General features: G+C 39.8%; 1 protein-coding gene across 1 annotated transcript; it reads right to left on the minus strand.

Moving 5' to 3' along the window:
* Nucleotides 1-4,025: 4,025 nt before the first annotated feature.
* LOC125481182 (exocyst complex component 3-like) lies at nucleotides 4,026-14,720 on the minus strand. Its single transcript, XM_048592377.1, has 4 exons — nucleotides 14,464-14,720; nucleotides 9,123-9,591; nucleotides 5,244-5,898; nucleotides 4,026-4,128 (listed from the first exon to the last, which is right to left on the minus strand). Exons 2-4 carry the CDS (start codon nucleotides 9,526-9,528, stop codon nucleotides 4,116-4,118), a joined length of 1,074 nt encoding a protein of 357 aa, XP_048448334.1. The 5' UTR covers nucleotides 9,529-9,591; nucleotides 14,464-14,720; the 3' UTR covers nucleotides 4,026-4,115.
* Between the last annotated feature and the right edge of the window lie 4,620 nt (nucleotides 14,721-19,340).

The raw sequence follows: 19,340 nt of genomic DNA on the forward strand, positions 1-19,340 counted from the left end.
TTCCAGGACATCTGAGTATCTTAAGGTAGTATCCTGGTCCCAACCATAATTCATCAATGACCTTCTCTCTATCATAAGGGCACATGTAGGAACATTCATTGACAATCACATAACGGTATCTTTTGTGACTTCTCTGACACTGAAACAGATCATTCTCAAATGCAGCAAGACCTGGGCAATATTCAGATTTGGGTAAACAAGTAATATTCACACCACACAAATGCCAGACAACATCCATTTCAATAACAGAGAATCTAACCATCATCCCTTGACATTCAGTGACGGTAGACTGGCCATATAAATAAATGAGGTTAATGAGCAATTCAGAGGTTAGGAATCCTGGAGTGAGCAACTTAGTCCCTGACTCCCAAAGCCTGTCCACCATCTGCAAGGCACAAGTCAAAAGGTGTCATGGAATACTCCCCAATGGTTGGATGAGCACAGCTCCAACAACACTCAATTAACTTGATACCATCCAGGATAAAGCAGCTGACTCGATGTGAAATCTACAAGATTCACTGCAGAAATTCCCCAAGGCTCCTTCGGCACCAGTTTTCTAATCCTTAACCACTATCATTTAGAAAGACAAGGGCAGCAAATATATTGCAACCCACCACCAACTGCAGGTCCTCTCCAAGTTACTCACGCCTATCACTTGGCAATATATCACCATTCCTGTAGCTTCGCTTAGTCAAAATCCTTTAACTCACTCACCCTCAGCAATTTTAAAAAAATATAAGACTCTACCATGTCCTGTGGGGGGATTTCAGTCCATGGCCCCAGGGCTTTATCTAGGGTGTCTGGATTACTAGTCCAATGACAATACCACAACTCATTCCTGACTTCCCAAAAGCCTATCCACCATCCACAAGGCACAAATCAGTGGTGTGATGGAATACTCTCCACTTGCCTGGAGGACTGACACATCAAAAACACTCAAGATGATTGACACCATCCAGAACAATACAGCCTGATTGATAGTCACCAAATCCACAAACATTCAGTCCCTCCACCACTGATGCAAGGTAGCAGCAATGTATATCATTTATAAGGCACATTACATAAATTCATTAGGGGTCCTTAAACAGCACCTCACAAACCATGACACTACTACCTAGCAGGATAAGAGCAGCAGATACATGGGAACACCACCGCCTGCAGGCTCTGGTCCGAACCACTCACCATCCTGACTTGGAACTATATTTCTGTTCCTTCAGTGCCACAGGGTCAAAATCCTGAAACTCCCTCCCTAACAGCATTATGGGTACACCTCCACCAAACAGATTGCAGTATTTATTGAAAGCGTCTCATCACCACCTTCTCAAAAATCAACTAAGGAGGCTAATAAAATGGCTAATGAAGTGCACGAACAATCGAAAAAATAACTCCAGCTGTGAAACTGGCAGCATAAATGCAATTCTGTCTTTATTGCAGCAACTCTCCAACATCCTCGCAAGCACATGTAAAAGAACAAGCTGCTTCTATTTAGGGGCTAAGATAACAAGGCTTGAAACGGCAGCTTTCCTGCTCCTCTGATGCTGCTTGGCCTGCTGTGTTCATCCAGCTCTACACCTTGTTATCTCAGATTCTCCAGCATCTGCAGTTCCTACTATCTCTGAAACAATCTATTTAGGGGCTGCAGAGTTATGTTGTGGAGCTGTGCCGGTTTCCAAACACTGCCCCCACCCAACCCTGCAAAATAAAACAAATGGTCCCGATAGTTAGGACGACCTTGATCAAAAGGGAAAAAACATCTGAGTCAGATTGGAGATTACATTGATCACCAGACTGTCCACTCCAGCACTGCAAGATTTATCATTTCTTTCATGGCTTGAGAAAATGACTTTTTGCCGGAGACCTAGCTTCAAGTTTAAATTTTATTAAGCCGAGAACAAACCTTTCTCACTCTGCTCATTGACCCACACCCTCAAGCTCTCCTCCAATTCCAGAAGAGCCGTCAAAAAAGCAACTGTGCTATTGCCTTCTGTATGAGGGATCAGGTTTGAGAACAATAATCTTGGTATGCAAAACATTGTGGCCAAAAAGGACAAGACATTTTGCATTAGGGTCTTGATTTAAACCATATTGCAGTTGTAAAATGACATTTACCTTCACTTAATTAGTTGAATGGTACTATTCATCATTTAATTCATACCTTCAATGCTTTAGCATATTTGTCCATGACATTTTCCATAACCTCTTGGTTTAACAAAGGACCATGTTCTTTTATATTCACCTCTGGTGAAAGATCAGGATGACTCATAACATCGGGACTGCAAACAAAATGGTACATTTAGGCACCTGACTTTTAGAATATCGCACTCTTAAACTGGTACACCAATGAATTACCTCGATCTGTTTGAAGAACTAAAGGCTAATTAAGGCAACAATTGATAAAAACAAAATATTTCAGATGCTGGTAAACTAAATTAAATTCAGCAAGTGCTACTTTGGCAGCATTTGTGCAGAAAGAAAATTAACATTTTGAGTTGAATAAGACTTTTCTACAGACCTGACGCAAGGTAGCTGCATTGTTACAGTGAAGTTAAATGCAAGCTCGAGGTCTTCTAATTACCAAGTAAACAACTTACAGCCTTCTGGACTCATTGAGTTTGACAATTTCAAATGAACTCTACATCCCCCACTCCCCAGTCTGATTCTTTACCTTTTGAAATATGGTCCGAAGCTTGCTTAATGCATTTTTTCACCCCGACATATCCCTTCATAATTTTGCCATTCATGCACAATGGAGCAAAATGCTCTATTTCTTTACTGCAAACATTGGTTGTTCCTTTATTTTTTCTTGTATGACATCTTTATTATTTATCCTCTGCTGTCAATTACACTATCCCAGAACTTTGTGTTCTTCTCCCTCTACTATCAAACCAACACTTCTATCTTCTTTCAATTTTGAAGAAAAATTTCAAATGTTGGTTTCTGCTCATACGTTTAATTCTATTACTTGTTTTGTAAAGAAGGCTAATCAGACATTTTAAAAGGGATGCAGAGTCTTACAAAATGGTCCCCATAAGTCACAATGATTACTCATATCAATCAACAGCAAACAAAATGCAGGCAGACTGATATGTTGCTATTTCAGCAATTGCAAAAGGGAGACATTCAAAATTTGTCTATTCCCGTTTGCTTGGGGTGGCAAGGTAGCTAGTGGTTAGCACTGCTGCCTCACAGTGCCAGGGATCTATGTTAGATTTCAGCCTTGGGCAACTGTCTGTGTGGAATTTGCACATTCTCCCCATGTCTGCACAGGTTTCCTCCTGCAGTCCAAAGATGTGCAGGTTAGGTGCATTGGCCATGCTAAATTGCCCATATAGTGTTCAGGGATGACTAGGCTAGGTGGATTAGCCGTGGAAAGTGCAGGGTTATAGAGACATGGTAAGTGGGTGGGTCTGGGTGGGATGATCTTTGGAGGGTTAGTGTGGACTCAATGGGCCGAATGGTCTGCTTCCACACTGTTGGGATTCATGATGATTCCTTGGATCCTTCTAAATCTGTGAGAATCCAAAGCTTCTAAGAAAACAGAAGCCTGGAAGGTCATCACCAGCAATTCCTGCCTGACTGACTTTGCTATGCAGAACAATGATACAAAGTTGACACAGCAGCTATTTTGCTTTGATTGTGGCAAGACAGACTGTGAAACACCATTCCATCAGAACTCCAAGAAGATGATTCCACTAGGAGGGTAAGAGTTCTCAGAGAGAGACAGATAAAAGCAAACCAGCTGAGGAGTGCTGTATTGAACAAAGCTACCAAGAGCAATAACTTGCAGTAATATAAAAATTAAATAATGGAACTTTCACTCTCTTCCAGAATTGGTTCTGCTCAGTCCACTTGTACAAGCAATCTCTATTTGACTACAGAATTCATTGCAGCTGTTGAATTCTGATTTCAAGTTTACAATCCCTTCATTTACTTTTAATCTTTGTATCTATGTTTTAGCTAAAACTGTATAACTTTTACTTAGTAACATTCAGCAATAACTGTATAATAAACTAACCATTGGTCTTGTCTAAGAAAAAGCTTTGCTGGTCATTTTTACATTGCAAAATTTGCAAACACAAAATTTGCCTGCCACTCTGCTGATGCACCTGGTGTGCTCATGCCAAATCTCTGCAAAAAAGTAAAATTCACATGAGAATTGAATTCTATAGTGGAGAGAACAGGTTTGTTTCAATGTGTGGGAAACATCAAAATGACAAATCACTGTCAGCTATGGTAACTCCCTTGTTGTTAGTAACAGAACATAATAAGCCATGATCTAAAAGCAGACTCCTTATCCAGTATCCTGACAAATATGATGCAGAGCATAGGGAGGAGAAAGATGGAAAACATTCAGCTAAAAAAAATGCTAATAAAGTAATAAATTAAACATATGTTGAGCCGTTACTGGGAGCAACGATATAATTTGATGACCCTCCTTGAACCACTTGCAACTGTAATACAAGCTCAGTTTACTTATTTGCTGAGTGAAAAATTAATCAGATTCAGTGGATAAGAAGCGAGATCAATGGAAATTCAGGTAAAATGTGATCAATAGGAAAGAAGCATACTTTACTAAGAATAAGAAAGCAAATTTCTTCTCTAAAGTGGTCAAATAAATTTAAAAAAAAATCAATGTCAAGCATATTTGCCGAGCCTTTAAGTATGAAAGTTTAACTTTTCACACAGTTAAGATTCTACAGACTGGCTACATGGTTGTATTTATACAAGTTCAGTGCTGTCCTAGAGGGGTATACTGTGACTTGGCGGTTGGTTGGTTCAGTTGGCTGGGCAGCTAGTTTGCAATTCAGAGGGATATCTACATTGTGGGCTAAGCTCCCACGCCAACTGTGGTTACCATGAAGAATGAGTCACCTTCTCAACCATTCCCATTGCCTGAGGTTTGGTGACCCTCAGGTTAAACCACCAGTCATCTCTCAAATGAGAGAGCAGCATTATGGTCCAGAAGGACTGTGCCAACTTTACCTTTGTTTAATAACTGTTCTAATGGAAAGTCATTGACCTGAAATGTTAACTCTGATTCTCTCTCCACAATGAGTTGTTATGTATTTTTGTTTTTGGTTTGCTTTCAGTTTCCAGCATCTGCAGAATCTTGTCTTTATATTAGTAGCAGTATAGTTATAGTTACTGTAAAACTGTATTGTACATGAATTCATAATTATCTAATAATAATTTATTAAATGATATGGAGAGAAATTAACAAGAACAGAAAATAGAAAACATACCTTTGGTAGGTGTGAAGAACCCAATTGAGAAACGAATAAAGTTCATTACATTCAAGATGGTTCTGTTGGATGCGCTCCAGGTGAGAAGATACATCACTGTGATAGCATTCTACATACATGCTAAAAACCTTGTAATTTTCAGGGTAACATTTTTGTATGAAATCTTTCACAATTTTCAGATCTTCCAAAATAGTTTGTTGAAGCTGTTCCAAATGTAATGCAAGCCATTTTGCATCCTGCTGCTTTGTAAGTAAACGCACAGTAGCTATTCTTTCTTGCACACTTTTACAAACTGTTTCTTTCCACAAATCATTCCACTTCCGTGGACGTCTGAAACAGTTAGTGGTAGGAGGATTCATCCTTTCTTCCCATTTTTTGTCTGCTGCTTCTTGCAGTTCAACAACTTTCAATGCCACACACAAAATTCTACTGTCTTGTTGAGCTACAGTGAATGAATTTGAGACTATGGAAGTTATTTTTTCAGCAAGCTTGTCGCAGAGCAAGTTAAAATCGCGAACTTTTTTTATGTATTCCTGGTGGTATTTTTCATCTTTTTCAGGCTCTCTTTCATTGAATAACTCTTCTTCCAATTTATTTATATTTTCATTTGCCTCTAGTAACAGGTTTTGGGATATTAACTGGTTTATTTCCATTACTGCAAAACATTTAAATAGAATAACTAGTTTAAAAGCATTATATTTTGTGCACTATTTGTAGTAACAGCTTGTAATAATTTTTATTTTTCTGTTGGGTTTCACAGGTAAATGTGCACACAATATACTATTGGAATGAAGGCTTTGAAGAATATTTCACATTATGTTATTACTACTGTATTAGGAACTGTTTCTAGATAGAAAGATGCTGATCAGAAACAGGCCGGGTTCTTCAATGAAGAAATTAGTAAGTTTCTTCAATAGCTTGACCTGTGAATGCATGGTGTGGCATTAAGCTTTAGAAACCACTAAGTTTCCAAGTTCAGTCCTAATGAATTAGCTACGCTCAGGTGGATCTGCGACTTGGAGTTATACCCAACTTCATTGACCTGGAGGTACAAAAAAAGGGGGAAATTGCCCATAGTTCCTGCACTTCAGACTTTGATCTTATACAGATATAATAATTTCATACATCACTTAAATGAGGTAAGTATTAACTTATGAGCTGCTGAAGCATATAGAAGTTACTCAGTTGAACACTGATGGACATATCCAAAACAATCGATTACAAATCAAGAATCTGTGACCATGGTGTGATGCTTCAGTCAGAGCGCACTTTGAGAAGTCAGTTTCTTTGGCAATCAGCAATGAAGGAAGTGTTCCAATTTTGGTGTAGTACAAAGAAGTCCATAAAACTGATTCACAGGCAAGGAAATTGATTTACATCCAGAGTTTACAGTACATTTCCCCAACATTAAGGGTTAAAAGTAACACAAAATTGGTCCTCTGGATTCATTCATATTTGTGTGCACATTCTAATCAGGAGGAGCATAGAGTCAGGATGCATTCCTCCACCTGGTTTCCCGAGAATGCTTCTTCAAATTAAAAAATAAAAGTTAATTTTGTTGGTAGCAGCAACCTTGAGATTTGGATGTTATAGTTAGGTACAGAATTGACGAAGAGTTGAAAGATTTTTTTTTAAGTGTAATCAATGTGATGACAGCCTTGTTTTGATACAAGTTATATGCAGCACTTTAACATATGCAGGATTCTGTGATTAAATTGTAACGTGAATCAAAAACATTTTTCAGAAAACACAAAAACAGAAAATCAGAGTGGAAACTGGCCACTTCTGCTGGGCAATTCCACTACACCTGGAAAACCTCCAAAAGTCTCTATTTAAATTGGAGACTTCAGATGGTTCTGAATAAACAGTTATTCAGGAACAGTTAAACTATTAAATATATAGTGCAACTCCTGAGTAACTATTAAAACAGACCCCACAATTGCCTCACACACATGTTACTACATCCCAGACTGTGACACAACAATTACCCCAACCTCCCCTGCCCCAACTACTGGGACCAGGCTGGAGCTGACCTGCCTAACACTTGACTTGACCCTTCATCACCTCTCTCCTCCTCCCCCTGCTGGGCTTGAACCGACAACACACTTGTCGCAAGACCCATCCCGAGCCCCCAGATGCTCCCCACTGCTGGACCTGAACCCTTCAGTCCTGACAGCCAACAATCCCACCTCTACTAGGTCCAATTTCTCACCCCAATCTTGTCCTACCCTAAACAATGAAACACTTACCTTGTCACTTTGCACCCTATCACCATAATCTTTTCCACTTGGCACTGTATGTCTACTCATCTGGTGTCCTACCCTCACCTCAGCAGGCACTTTACCCACCTTGCACCCTACCCTTCCAGCACCCCAACATCACACTCATCTTACTTACTTAGGGTTTGACAACAGCTGTCAAAATGGCTGTCAGGACCTTTAAAATTTCAGAAGACTGTAGCTAATTGCCTTGAAAACAGGATGTAGGTTTCATTTTCCAGTGTTCTGAAACAACTGTCAAAATGTCAGGGAGCACTTATTGGAATCTCCTTTCAGAAATTCAGACCTCCCTGCCTTTGTAAAAGAGAAAGGCTGGAATGGCAATCTGTGTTAGAGTGTTATTCCTCAGAAATTCCAACCCAAAGTTCCTCAATCTATCACCATTTAAATAACACTCCATTATTCTGTTTCTCCTGCCAAAGTGGATAACTTCAGACCTATCTACATTATGTGCATTTGTCAACTCACTCAACTTGTCTTGAAGTTACCTTGAAGCCTTTTGACTTCCTCCTCACTACTCAACTCCACTTAGGTTTTGTGTTATCTGCAAACATTACAAATACTAGGGCAGATATTCCACTGGCTGGACAGTTGTTATTCCAGCATAGATCAGAGTTGCACATGGGGACCTGCATATTTCCCATCATAGCACACTCTGAAGGAATTGGCTGGAAAATTGAAATTTCTTCCAGTCAATTTCTGTAAGCCTGAAACCCTCTGAAAGTCTCCATTAAAGTTGGAGACTTTGGATGGTTCTGATGAAATGTGGTAAAAATAATCTAACTCCTGAGTAACTATTAAACTGACCCCATACTTAGCTCAAAACCCCAACTACACTCCCCAGATTCTGACCTGACACCCCCAGGGTTCAACATCTCCTCCCCAGGGACATTACATAGCCCTATTCCGCTAGACTCGAATCCCATCCTGCTATGGTCACTGGACCTGATCCCCTGCTGGACCTGAACTAACTCTGAACACACACCCTTGTCCCCTGCCACTGGAATTGATCTCCATATCCTAGCCTACAACTCCCACCCCACAATCAGACCAAACCTAATCCGACATCCCTGCTGCCGGACTGACCACCAATTCCCCTCCCACACCGGACCTGACCTGAACATCCAAGACCTGACACCCACTCCTTCTGGCACCTTGCGCCCCCCTCCCCAGCTGGCACCCTAAAAAAAAATCACAATTACCTTATATTGCTTATTGCAGGTGTCAGAGTGACTGTCAGGACCTTCAAAATATGGCAGCTGACTGCTGTGAAAACAGAGTGAGTGTGGTTTGCCTCCTTCTGACAGTTCAGTGCTAAGGAAGAAATGTCAGAATGGAAATATGGCTCTGCATTTCTGAGGGAGTGCACAGTTGAATCTGCTCGCTGAGATGTACAGCTTCCTTCTATCATAAAAGAAAATAGGGCTGGATTGGCAATCTCATGCAGATTGCCATTCCCTGGTAAATCTTGCCCATCATATTTGACTCCCTCATCCAAATTAGTGCTCTATGTTGTGAATAGGTGGGGCTCAGCAGTGATCACTGTGGTACTTTCATTCTGGTAAAGACCCTTTTAATTCCTTCTGTTTTTGTCTCTTACCTGACAGCGGCAACTTTGTGTTCTCAGTTGAGCATTTAGCATCTTGGTTTTCTACTGAATTACACTTTTCTTCCTGTTCTTTGATGTCTACTTTCAAATTATTTACTGTATTTTCATCTGACACATTTACTGTTTTGTTTTTGGTTGACGTCAAACTTAACCTTTTGCTCAACCTTTTGCTTATATTTCTAAGTATTCCAGGCTCTTTTCTCGGATTTGCATCAGGCTCATCAACCTCCACGTCACTGGTTTCTCGTGATACTTTTTTACTATTATGGCAGAAGCTTGGTTTGTTTTTGGTCATCCCGGTTTTAACATCTGAAGCACTGCAAGCAGCCTGGCTTCCATCAGGCGAATCTTTGTCTCCACGTAAATCATCATTTGACACTATTTTTGAATTTGACATCTTTCGCTGCCAATTTTCTGTTGTGCCTCTAAATGCGAGTAAAATTGCAGTATCTTCTTGATACTTAAAAGAATAAAATTAATCATGTATGTAGGTTTATATGGTTGAGTACTGAATTACAGATTTTTAGTCATACAAGTGCCTTAAGTGTTGTATATTTGAAAAATGTCCACCAACTAAAAAGAAATGGAAAAAAATGTTAGAATTTTTTGTTAAGAAAGATAGATTTCAAACTACTATATGGAACTGGAATTTAGTAACATTGTGACCAATTTCTCTCGCAGACAGCACAGTAACTGCAATTACATTCTATATATTTTTCAAGTTTGTTTTGGACAAAAGGTTATGAAACAGTTCGATTATGTGATGAGTTTCAAAAGGCAGTTAGTACCTTAATGGGTTATCTAACATCACAAGATTAGCTTTGCCCTTTAAGATACAAAGAACTGTTCCTCAGACATGCTAACCAATGTGTGTTGTTACAATGCAAATGTTCTATGTAGCTATATAGTAATATAGTCACTCTCAAGTCTGGTCTATACAAGTCTCTTGCGAGACTCAAGGTATTAAGTACTGTGTAATAAACCATTCAAAAAGACTAAGTGTCTCTCCTGCCAAAATCTTAGTGTGGCATCCTTTTCTACTAGGTAGACTGGGCTTGTACTCATTGGAGTTCAGAAGAATGAAGAGAGGCTTTATTGAAACATACAGGATTCTTAGGGGTTTTGATAGGGTAAATGCAGAAAGGCTGTTTGAGACCAGGACCAGACGGCACAATCCCAGAATAAGGAATCACCAGTTAAAACAGAGATGAGGAGGAATTTTGTTCTCTCTGCAGGTAGTCAGTCAATCTGTGGAATTCTTTACCACAGACAGCCAACAAGACCTGGTCATTAAGTATATTCAAGGCTGAGACAGAGATTCTTGATCATTAAAAATTAATTAAGGGCTTATGAAGATACATCAGTAAAGTGGAGCTGACAATGATCAGCTCAGACATGATCTCAGAATGTTGGGACACATTCAATGGACTGAATGGCCTACTACTTCTTTTCACATTTTACAGTCTTTGGTATCAACATCTCAAACAAACAAACAAAATGGATTATTGGTGGTACTGAATCTATCCAGGGTATCTCAGATGGCTCTGATGGACATGACCACAGCACATACCAGTTATGCTCTCCAAGCTCTGAGCTTCTGGTTCAAAGCCAAAAACAGTAACATTATCAGAGTGGTTTAAACAAGGGAGTAGAAGCAATTTGGACACTATTAACCTTACATCAAATTAAACAACATACTTGGATTTGCTACAGTCACAGCTAAATTAATTTCTTGGGAATTCAATCACAAAAAGATAGCTAAAACATATCTGGAGAAGATTATCTAAATTTATATTATATGAATTCCAAGTTAAGTATATTGCTGGAAGAAAAGATTCAAGTGAGATATAATCACACATGGAGCATTAAGTAAATATGCAAATCAGTCCATCAACAGTCAACTAATTATATTGAAATTTAACCTTTTAAAAATGGTACACAGTCTGACATGAACCTCAAAACATGAAAGAAATATCCAATCTTAAAAAAAGTGGAGGAAAGAAGATATTTTAAACAAAAGGAAAAAAATCTAATCATTTTCTACTCCTTATGGAGCTCTTCTTTTCAGAACAGATTTATTCTTCTCTGTTCCGTCAACCTCATCTGGATCGCCAACCCATCCTTGAATCAGTTCAATCAAAAATTTTTGTATCTCCACATGGACTACCGCAACTGAAGTAATATGCTGCCATTGAAAAAAGGGCCACCACCTTTCTCATTATGTTCACCCCAGGTTTCTTCACCGGCAGTGCCATGCTACTTGGGAATTTAAATGTCACATTCTGAGTACTACGACATTCCAGTAAAACACTGGATCATTATGATGATGCCATCCATGATAGAGCCAAATAAAAAGGCATTTCACAGTTTTACATGTGACTGTGCCAATCAGTTACCTTTGAATTTCAGCGAAGTAGGCATACAGCCAAGGTAAATGTAAGTCTATTTATGTCAGAGATGAATTTCCTACTCTGTGACCAAGGAATTGACCAAAACATTAAATGAAGGCAGAAAGGTTTTTTTAAGAATTTACACCTCCCAAATAGAGAAGGCTTTATGTAATACTTACACTCCCTTCCCACTTAAATTCTCAAAATGTAAAATGATAAAAAATATTACATGACAAGAGGTACAAAAGGATTTCTTTTTCATCTCCTACCTCCTCACATCTCCAAGCAACACCAAATATTTTCAATTACCTGTCTGAATTATTTTGCTTTTTGTCTGGATATCTCTTCTCTTTTCCATTAGTTTAACACTGCTCTCTCTCAATATCTCTGGGTCGAACCTTAACTTAATTACTGCCTCAACCTACTGGTTTGGAATGTGACATTGGCTGATCAGTCTTAATCAAAGATTCCTAGCTCACTTTGCAGTCTTCACTTTGTCTTGCTTTTCTCTCATTTCATTCAATGCAGGTTTAGGCAAACTAAACCTAATCCTAAGAGTGTTTTTTTAAACTCTCCTGTTGTAATCTTTAGTTGGACCATACAGAACAGAGAAATTGTCTAATCTGTGTCAAAGAGAAACATGGAAATTAATGCCTAGCTTGTCACTGACAAAACACTTCTGCAAATATCTTTTTTCAGCATGTACACTTCTTTGTGCAGCACCATTTAATGTAGAGCAATGTGGTGGTATTAGATTCCCTTCTTACCCTGAAATATTTCAATCTCTTCTCCCTCCATCACTGACGCTCAGTAGCAGCGGAGTGCACTATTAACAAGACACACTGCAGAAATTCACCAAAGATCCTCAGACGGCACCTTCCAAGTCCGCGACCACTTCCATCTGGAAGGATAAGGGCAGCAGATACATGGGAACACCACAACCTACAACTTCCCCTCCAAGCCACTCACCACCCTGCCTTGGAAATATAATCACTGCTCCTTCACTGTCACAGAGTCAAAATCCTGGAATTCCCTCTCTAATGGCATTATGGATCAACCCACAGCTGATGGACTGCAGCAGCTCAAGAAGGCAGCTCACTAACACCTTCTCAAGGGCAACTAGGGGATGGGCAATAAATGTTGGCCAGCCAGCCAGCAACATCCACATCCCACAAATGAATTACAAACAACTGCAGAGCATAATCTGAACTAACATATCTGGTAACCTACAAATTGCAAAGCAAGGTCTCAAACCTTAATACCATTGGCACTTGCAGCATTGAGCATAGACTCAATATTTATCCACTTGTTATATGTATCAACCTAAAAAACAAAGTACTCTTTCTAGTCCAGTTCAAACAAATTGACACATACCCATTTGTACAGTTTTGTGTTTGACCATGGAAAGAAATAAATATTGGTTGAATCATACAGTATGGAAGCAGGCCATTTGGCATATCGAGTCCGCACTTATCCTCCAAGGAACATCCCACCCAGGCCCACCCGTCACTATCCCTGTAACCCTGAATTTCCCATGACTGATCCACATAGCCTGTACATTCTTGAACAGTATGGGCAATTTAGCATGGCCAATTCACCTAACCTGCACTGGGACTGTGGGAGGAAACTGGAGCACCCGGAGGAAACCCACGCAGGGAGAATGTGCAAACTTCACACACACAATCGCCCAAGGCTGGAATCGAACCTTGGTCCCTGTTGCTGTGAAGTAGCGGTGCTAACTGCCGAGCCACCATGCCGCCCCTTCATTTCTCATCCCGAGAACCACTTTACAGCAATTCTTTTTTATCTCCCTCTACCTTTGTATATCAAAACAACTTATTCCTACTGCTTTCACACAAACCATCTGTGTGCTTATAACGCCATTCCTCTAATAATTTCTCTCCAAACCTTGGTGGAGTGGCTTTTAAACTCCATCAGAGATAGTTGCACCTGTCCAGGCAAATGGAGAATATTCCATGATCCTCCTGACTTATGCCTTGTAAGAAAAGGCATTGGGAAGACAGGAGAACAGTTACTGCAAAACCCCTAGCTTCTGACAATGCTCATGTAACCATAGTATTTAGATAACTGGTCCAGTTCAGTTTCTTGACAGTGACCCACCTCCCAAAAAGATGTTGATTCAACAACGGCAATACCAATCAAAAAGCAGTGATGGTTTGGGATGAAAACTATTACATTGGTACATCATTAGAAGTGCAACAGACAGTGTAATGTTTTCAAAAGGTTTTTAATCCATGAAACTAACTGGAAAAATCAGTTTTCATCAAGTTACTTGCTGCTTAGGGATTGCACTCAGGAGGCCTTCAACAGCGTTCCATCTGGAGAATTTCAGATTCAACAACAGCAGCTTCCAGATTTTTATACATTTGGACTCCTGAAATTGCTGCCCACTTCTTTACAGCAAGGATCGTAAGGCAAAAAGTTTTACTGCCATTATCATCACAAAATACAGGTCATTAATATAATGTAACACTTCAAAAGTAATATTTCATTGTAAACTGCAATGCTTAATCCTATCATTTAAAAAAATTAAGGAAACTTCAATCAAATTTGTTTTTGTTTATAACATTCACCACCACCTCTCAAGGACAATCATGGATAGACAATAAATGCTGGCCTAGCAAATGTCACCTACATTCTTCAAACGAAATAAAAAAAGGAACGAAGATTAGTAGTAAGAACACTTGCAAGCGTTCTAAGGGTCAATTCACTTGTCAAACTTACATTTTTCTGCAACACTAAATAAAAGATTTATTTTTAAAAAAGATACAAACGAAAACGAAACAAAACCTGAATAACAAGGAAGTAGAAGGAAGATAATTAAGATTTGAACTGTTTACAAAAACTTACAGTTTCGAGGCATAAAAATATAAACATAAAGGGAAACCATTCGGTTTGGTCAATGCTGAATTGAGTTCTACCTTAGTTACCCCTCAGCCTGTGTCTAGGTCATTTAGGAAACCCGCTCGAGGCCGTCATCTAGCGCGAGATCCGGGTGAAACTTGGCTGCTGATTACACCAGGTGTAGCTTCGCGCGGTTGAGATTTGTGAGCCAATGTAGGGTACAGGGGCTTTTGTTTTAACCGTTGTCATTCTTTTTCTTTCCGCCAAACCACATTAACCGCGACAGAAAACAATATCTCTCATCTTCCTCTTTCACCGCCTCGTTATGGCTTCGCAGAACCGGTAAGGTCTGAAAAACAACCGGAGGCATGCTCCACCCAATTTTTGACCTATTCATATGAGTGAGAACCGTAACTAGCTTCTCGTTTCATCGTTAAGACTAGCTCTTTAAATTGGTACATCGTCATTGCTAGTCATGGTATAGAAAGAGGTCTATCGGCGCATAAGCTAAATAATTATCAGTGGTATGCTTATGACTTTTAACTTTCTGACTTGTGTCAAAAAGTTTCAATTTTGAAAAAGTTCCTTTAACCTTTTTGACTGAAAATGCTGTACAGGACCTAAGCGGATAAACTCTTGCATAACTCCAAGTATATACAACTTTAACTTTTTATCATACTTCTGTTCCATGTATTGCAGTGTGGTTTTGTCCACAAGTTCAAATATAAATCAAAATAATTTTAAGGAGAGTGGAGCTGATGTTGTGAATCCTACTTCTCAAACTGGGGATTAATGCTTTATTTAACTTTATTCACGTTAACTAATAAATTATAGTTAATCCACTGTTAGAAGGATCAGTAACCATGGACACAAATTTTTGGTAATTGGCAAAACAACTAGAAGGGCGATGAGGAAGAACTTTAACACAGCAAATTTTGTGTTCTAGAACATTATCAAAAATGATGGCAGATGCTGATTCATTAGTTCAGATTTTGTAGTTCGTAATGAAAAAATTAAGACCACTAATCTGGAAGGAAGCTGCCAACAAAAGTTTAACAGGTTCACTGTGGTTTCTATGCCCTGTTACCAGTGTTGGTTTTATTCTAGCCCAGTCCAAAAGTGATACCTAGCACCCAGGAACTGTAAAGTCATCTTGCAAGCTGAGCAGTCAAACAGGTTGAAGGCTTCTCAGACAGCAAAAGAATTAAAATAATCACTATTCACTTTTTGTAAAAACAGGAAGTTTTGGAGAAATTTAGCAGGTCTCACAGCATCCATGTAAAGAGAAACAAAGTTAACATTTTGAGTCTGATATATCTTTTGAATGATTACAGGCTTTGGAGTGGGGAGGGAATGTAATGGGCAATCAGAGGATGGGACCTCGGAGACACCTCTCAGGGCATGTCAGATGCCTTGAGAGGGATATCAAGCTTGGCGTTGGAAAAATGTCTTCAGAAAGGAAGGTTTGCAGACTCTGGACAGGGTGGATTTCTGAGATGTTAGATGCCTCAGCGGAGAGTTTCTGTGAGGTGATCAATCACAGTGGGCATTGAAGTAGATACATTGAATCAACTAGTGAGTGAAAATATGCTTTTCCAGATCCAGCAGCCTTTGCCTTCCTGTAGCCTTCATATTCCCTTTTGTGTTGCTGTCCCGGTGGTTCCAATGAGATTTCAGTCTCCCATCCATATCTGTTAAGACCCTTGTATACTGCAAGTGATCATTATCATTCAGCATGAAAGAGGCCCTTCAGCCATCATATCTACGTCAGCCAACAAACACCAAGCTACACTAATCCTGTTTACTTGCAATTGGGTCCATAGCCTAAAATTTTAAAATACTCAACCAAATGCTTATTATGTTTTTCGACCGTGTCAGTTTCATTAAGTTTCATGGAGGGTTTCTATTCTCTAAGCCTAGTGGATTTTCTTGATCTGTCTTACCAAACCCACTTCATTAACTACATACACCACCTGACTTGTCTGGTATTACCCCATTCTAACAGTCACCATACACTGAACAAGTCGCCACTGCCAAGATATTCTGACATGGGCTGGCATCTCTGGCACTGGCACCATAATTAAAAGGCGGTTATGTATTTGGATAAATGCTGATGGTTGGGAACTGCCCTGTATGTTTTCTGACACTTGCCCTAAATGGAAAAGTTGGTGCCTGCTTTGCAGACAGGCACCTTGAGGTCTTCAGTGGTGACTACATTGCTGAAATTGACCCAGTAGGGTCTCGTGGTAGCAACATTGTCAGTAGTGGCAGGATGGTGCTGAAGAATGACAACACAGTTCTGGATGGCAGTGTGGTGAGGAGTTCTCATGCTGGTGTTGGTCTCAGTGTTAGGGTGGAAAAGTCCAGATCCAGGCCCATGGCTAAGCACTTAAGCAGGACTTCAAAGCTTAACTTTTAACTTTATTTCTTCATTTTCTACTTTATACTGAAGATTTTGTACCTGAGATGGCACTGGAGCTTGGTGACTTTGTACACTTTTCACTGTATTCCTGTATCCCATGTGACAGCAAAACTTAATTCTAATTCTACTACTAGAAACTGTGCAGTCTCAGCCATATGGAGGAATGCAAAATAGTGGAGGAAGACCTTCTCCGTTCTATCAATGTAGTGTCACTATCTTCTCTCTGTTATCTCACACTTACTCTGCCCCTGCTGCTGCACCCACCTCCCTACAAAGCTTTATCTCTCTCACTATTGCCTGCGACATCTTCCCTTGTGTGCATTGTCTCACCTCAACTCCTAACACCACTAACCCTGAATGTCCCCTGCTCTGCTCAGTCACTCACTTACACCAAAAGTAAAAGCTCTGCCTCTCATTTTCATCTCACTTAATTCCTGCCTCTCAATCCTAGGGAAACCAGCCCCTAATAGTGCAGAAATACTTTGACAAGTTGGTCAAATGGGCAGACAACTGGCAGATGAATTTCAATGCAGAGAAATGTAAGGTAATGCATTTTGGTAGAAGATACATGGAGAAATAATGTAGGCTCAATAAGGAGGAATCTCTGCTTCATGTGTATAATCTCTGAAGGTTGTCAGGCAATTTGAGAGAATTGTTAAGAAGTCTTTGGGCGTATAAATAGAAGCACATAAAAGCAAGGAAGTGATGCTACACCTCTACAAATCATTTGGAGGATTGTGTTAAGTTTTGGAACCTTCTTTAAGGAAATATTTTAAAGCCCTGGAGAGAGTACAAAGGAGATTTACTAGAATGATACCAGGAATGAGGGCCTTTAGATACAAAGAAAAATGAGAGGGGTTGGGCTTATTCTCCTTGGAGCAGAGAAGATTAAAAGGTGACCATATTGAGGTGTTCAAAATTATGAACAATCTTGACAGGGAAAAGAAGATTATTCTGTTGCCACAAGTTGGTATGTCTGTAACTAGAAGTCACAATTTCAAGATTGTCAGCAAGAGAGTTAGGAGTGAGATTAGGATTTGGAATGCTCTGTCTGGAGAGTGTTGGTGGCTGATTCCGTAGGAGGTTTCAAAGGAGAGCTATACATTTATTTTAAAATGATAAATTTAAAGGCTACCGACAAAGGGCTGGAGAACGGTTGCCAGTGCAGTATTGTACAGTAAGTGGATCAGAGATGTGTCATGAGGTTCTGGGAGGTTAGTACTTCAGATGCCAAAGTTTGTAGACATGGCGTGCATGTAGCCAGTGACCATTCAGTGTGCCCTGGGTTGTTGTGGTGTCCAACAAGGTGTGTTGGAGCAAGTGGTGAACTGAAGTCCCAAGGTACCCACTCTGACTTCCATCTCAAGAATTCTCGGCATCCATTTGCTCATGATGGGTACTATGATAGAAAGCTGCATATTAATGAGACCTACAGTTATTCAGGTTGTTAACAAGTAATAATTCCCCTTAAATAGGTGACTTGCCACTGCCTAGCAAAAATCTTGCCTCGACACCCAGAACTTAATTAAAACATGCAGAGAGTTGTTCCCAACATTGAGGTTGATCTTGCTGAACTTCTCATGGGATTCAACCATAATTCTCACCATTGCCCATGTTATTCAGATCCCTAAAAGATTCTAGCCTTTATCTTTTCATCATTGGGACATCGAGATCAATGTGGTTGGAGACAAGTGCAGGGGTGTAGCTTTCAGAGATGAATTGAATCTCTTAAAATTAAATTAATTAATCATTTAAGGGCCTTAATTTTGGTTGGGTAAAGAAAGCCCAGTTGACCTTCTCACCCAGACCTTAATTGGCAAGAAGTGAGTGAGTATTTCTCCAGGATCAACTCGCCCAATTATTTTCCCTTTCACTACCAACACCACTATCTGAGGTAAGGGAACTATTTCACCCACAGTTGCAAGTTGGCTGCAGAGTAAAGCTTTCTGACTCCAACATGGAACTTCTAAAGTATAAAATTGTCAAAACTGAGGCTTCCTAAACTGTGGATCATGAACCCTTCAGGAATTACCAGCTGAAATTTTGAGATTGCTACCTTGCAGGTTGCAATGTTTGCTGTGGAATTATTACTGGATGCTAACAGCTGTAATGCTTATCAATCAACACATTTTTTCAATAGTAGCTAAGGTCGAACTAGCAGTCTTTGAGGTCTGATTGATTTCTTACAAAACCCTCTGAAAAATAAATGCTGCTCATTTTAAAAACTCTCTGGATTAAACAATTCCCTCCTCCCACTTCACTCTCACCCTTCACCCTTTCACTCTTGCCCCTGCCATGATGGTCACAGGTCTCATCCATATACTGCCTATCATCAAAAGTCCTCTGCCTTAACTCCTCCAGACTGATAGGGGTTTGTGATGGCTTTATGGTATTGTCACTGGACTAGTAATACAGACATCCAGACATCCCTGGGGACCTGAATTCAAATCTCACCATGGCACATGGTCAATTCTGATATTTTTAAACAATTGCTAAGAGTGATTGAGTTCCAGGATTTTTGACTCGGCAACA

This window comes from Rhincodon typus, unplaced genomic scaffold (genome assembly GCF_021869965.1).
Source record: "Rhincodon typus isolate 14 unplaced genomic scaffold, sRhiTyp1.1 hic_rhity00001122, whole genome shotgun sequence".
Classification (NCBI taxonomy): Eukaryota; Metazoa; Chordata; class Chondrichthyes; order Orectolobiformes; family Rhincodontidae; genus Rhincodon; species Rhincodon typus.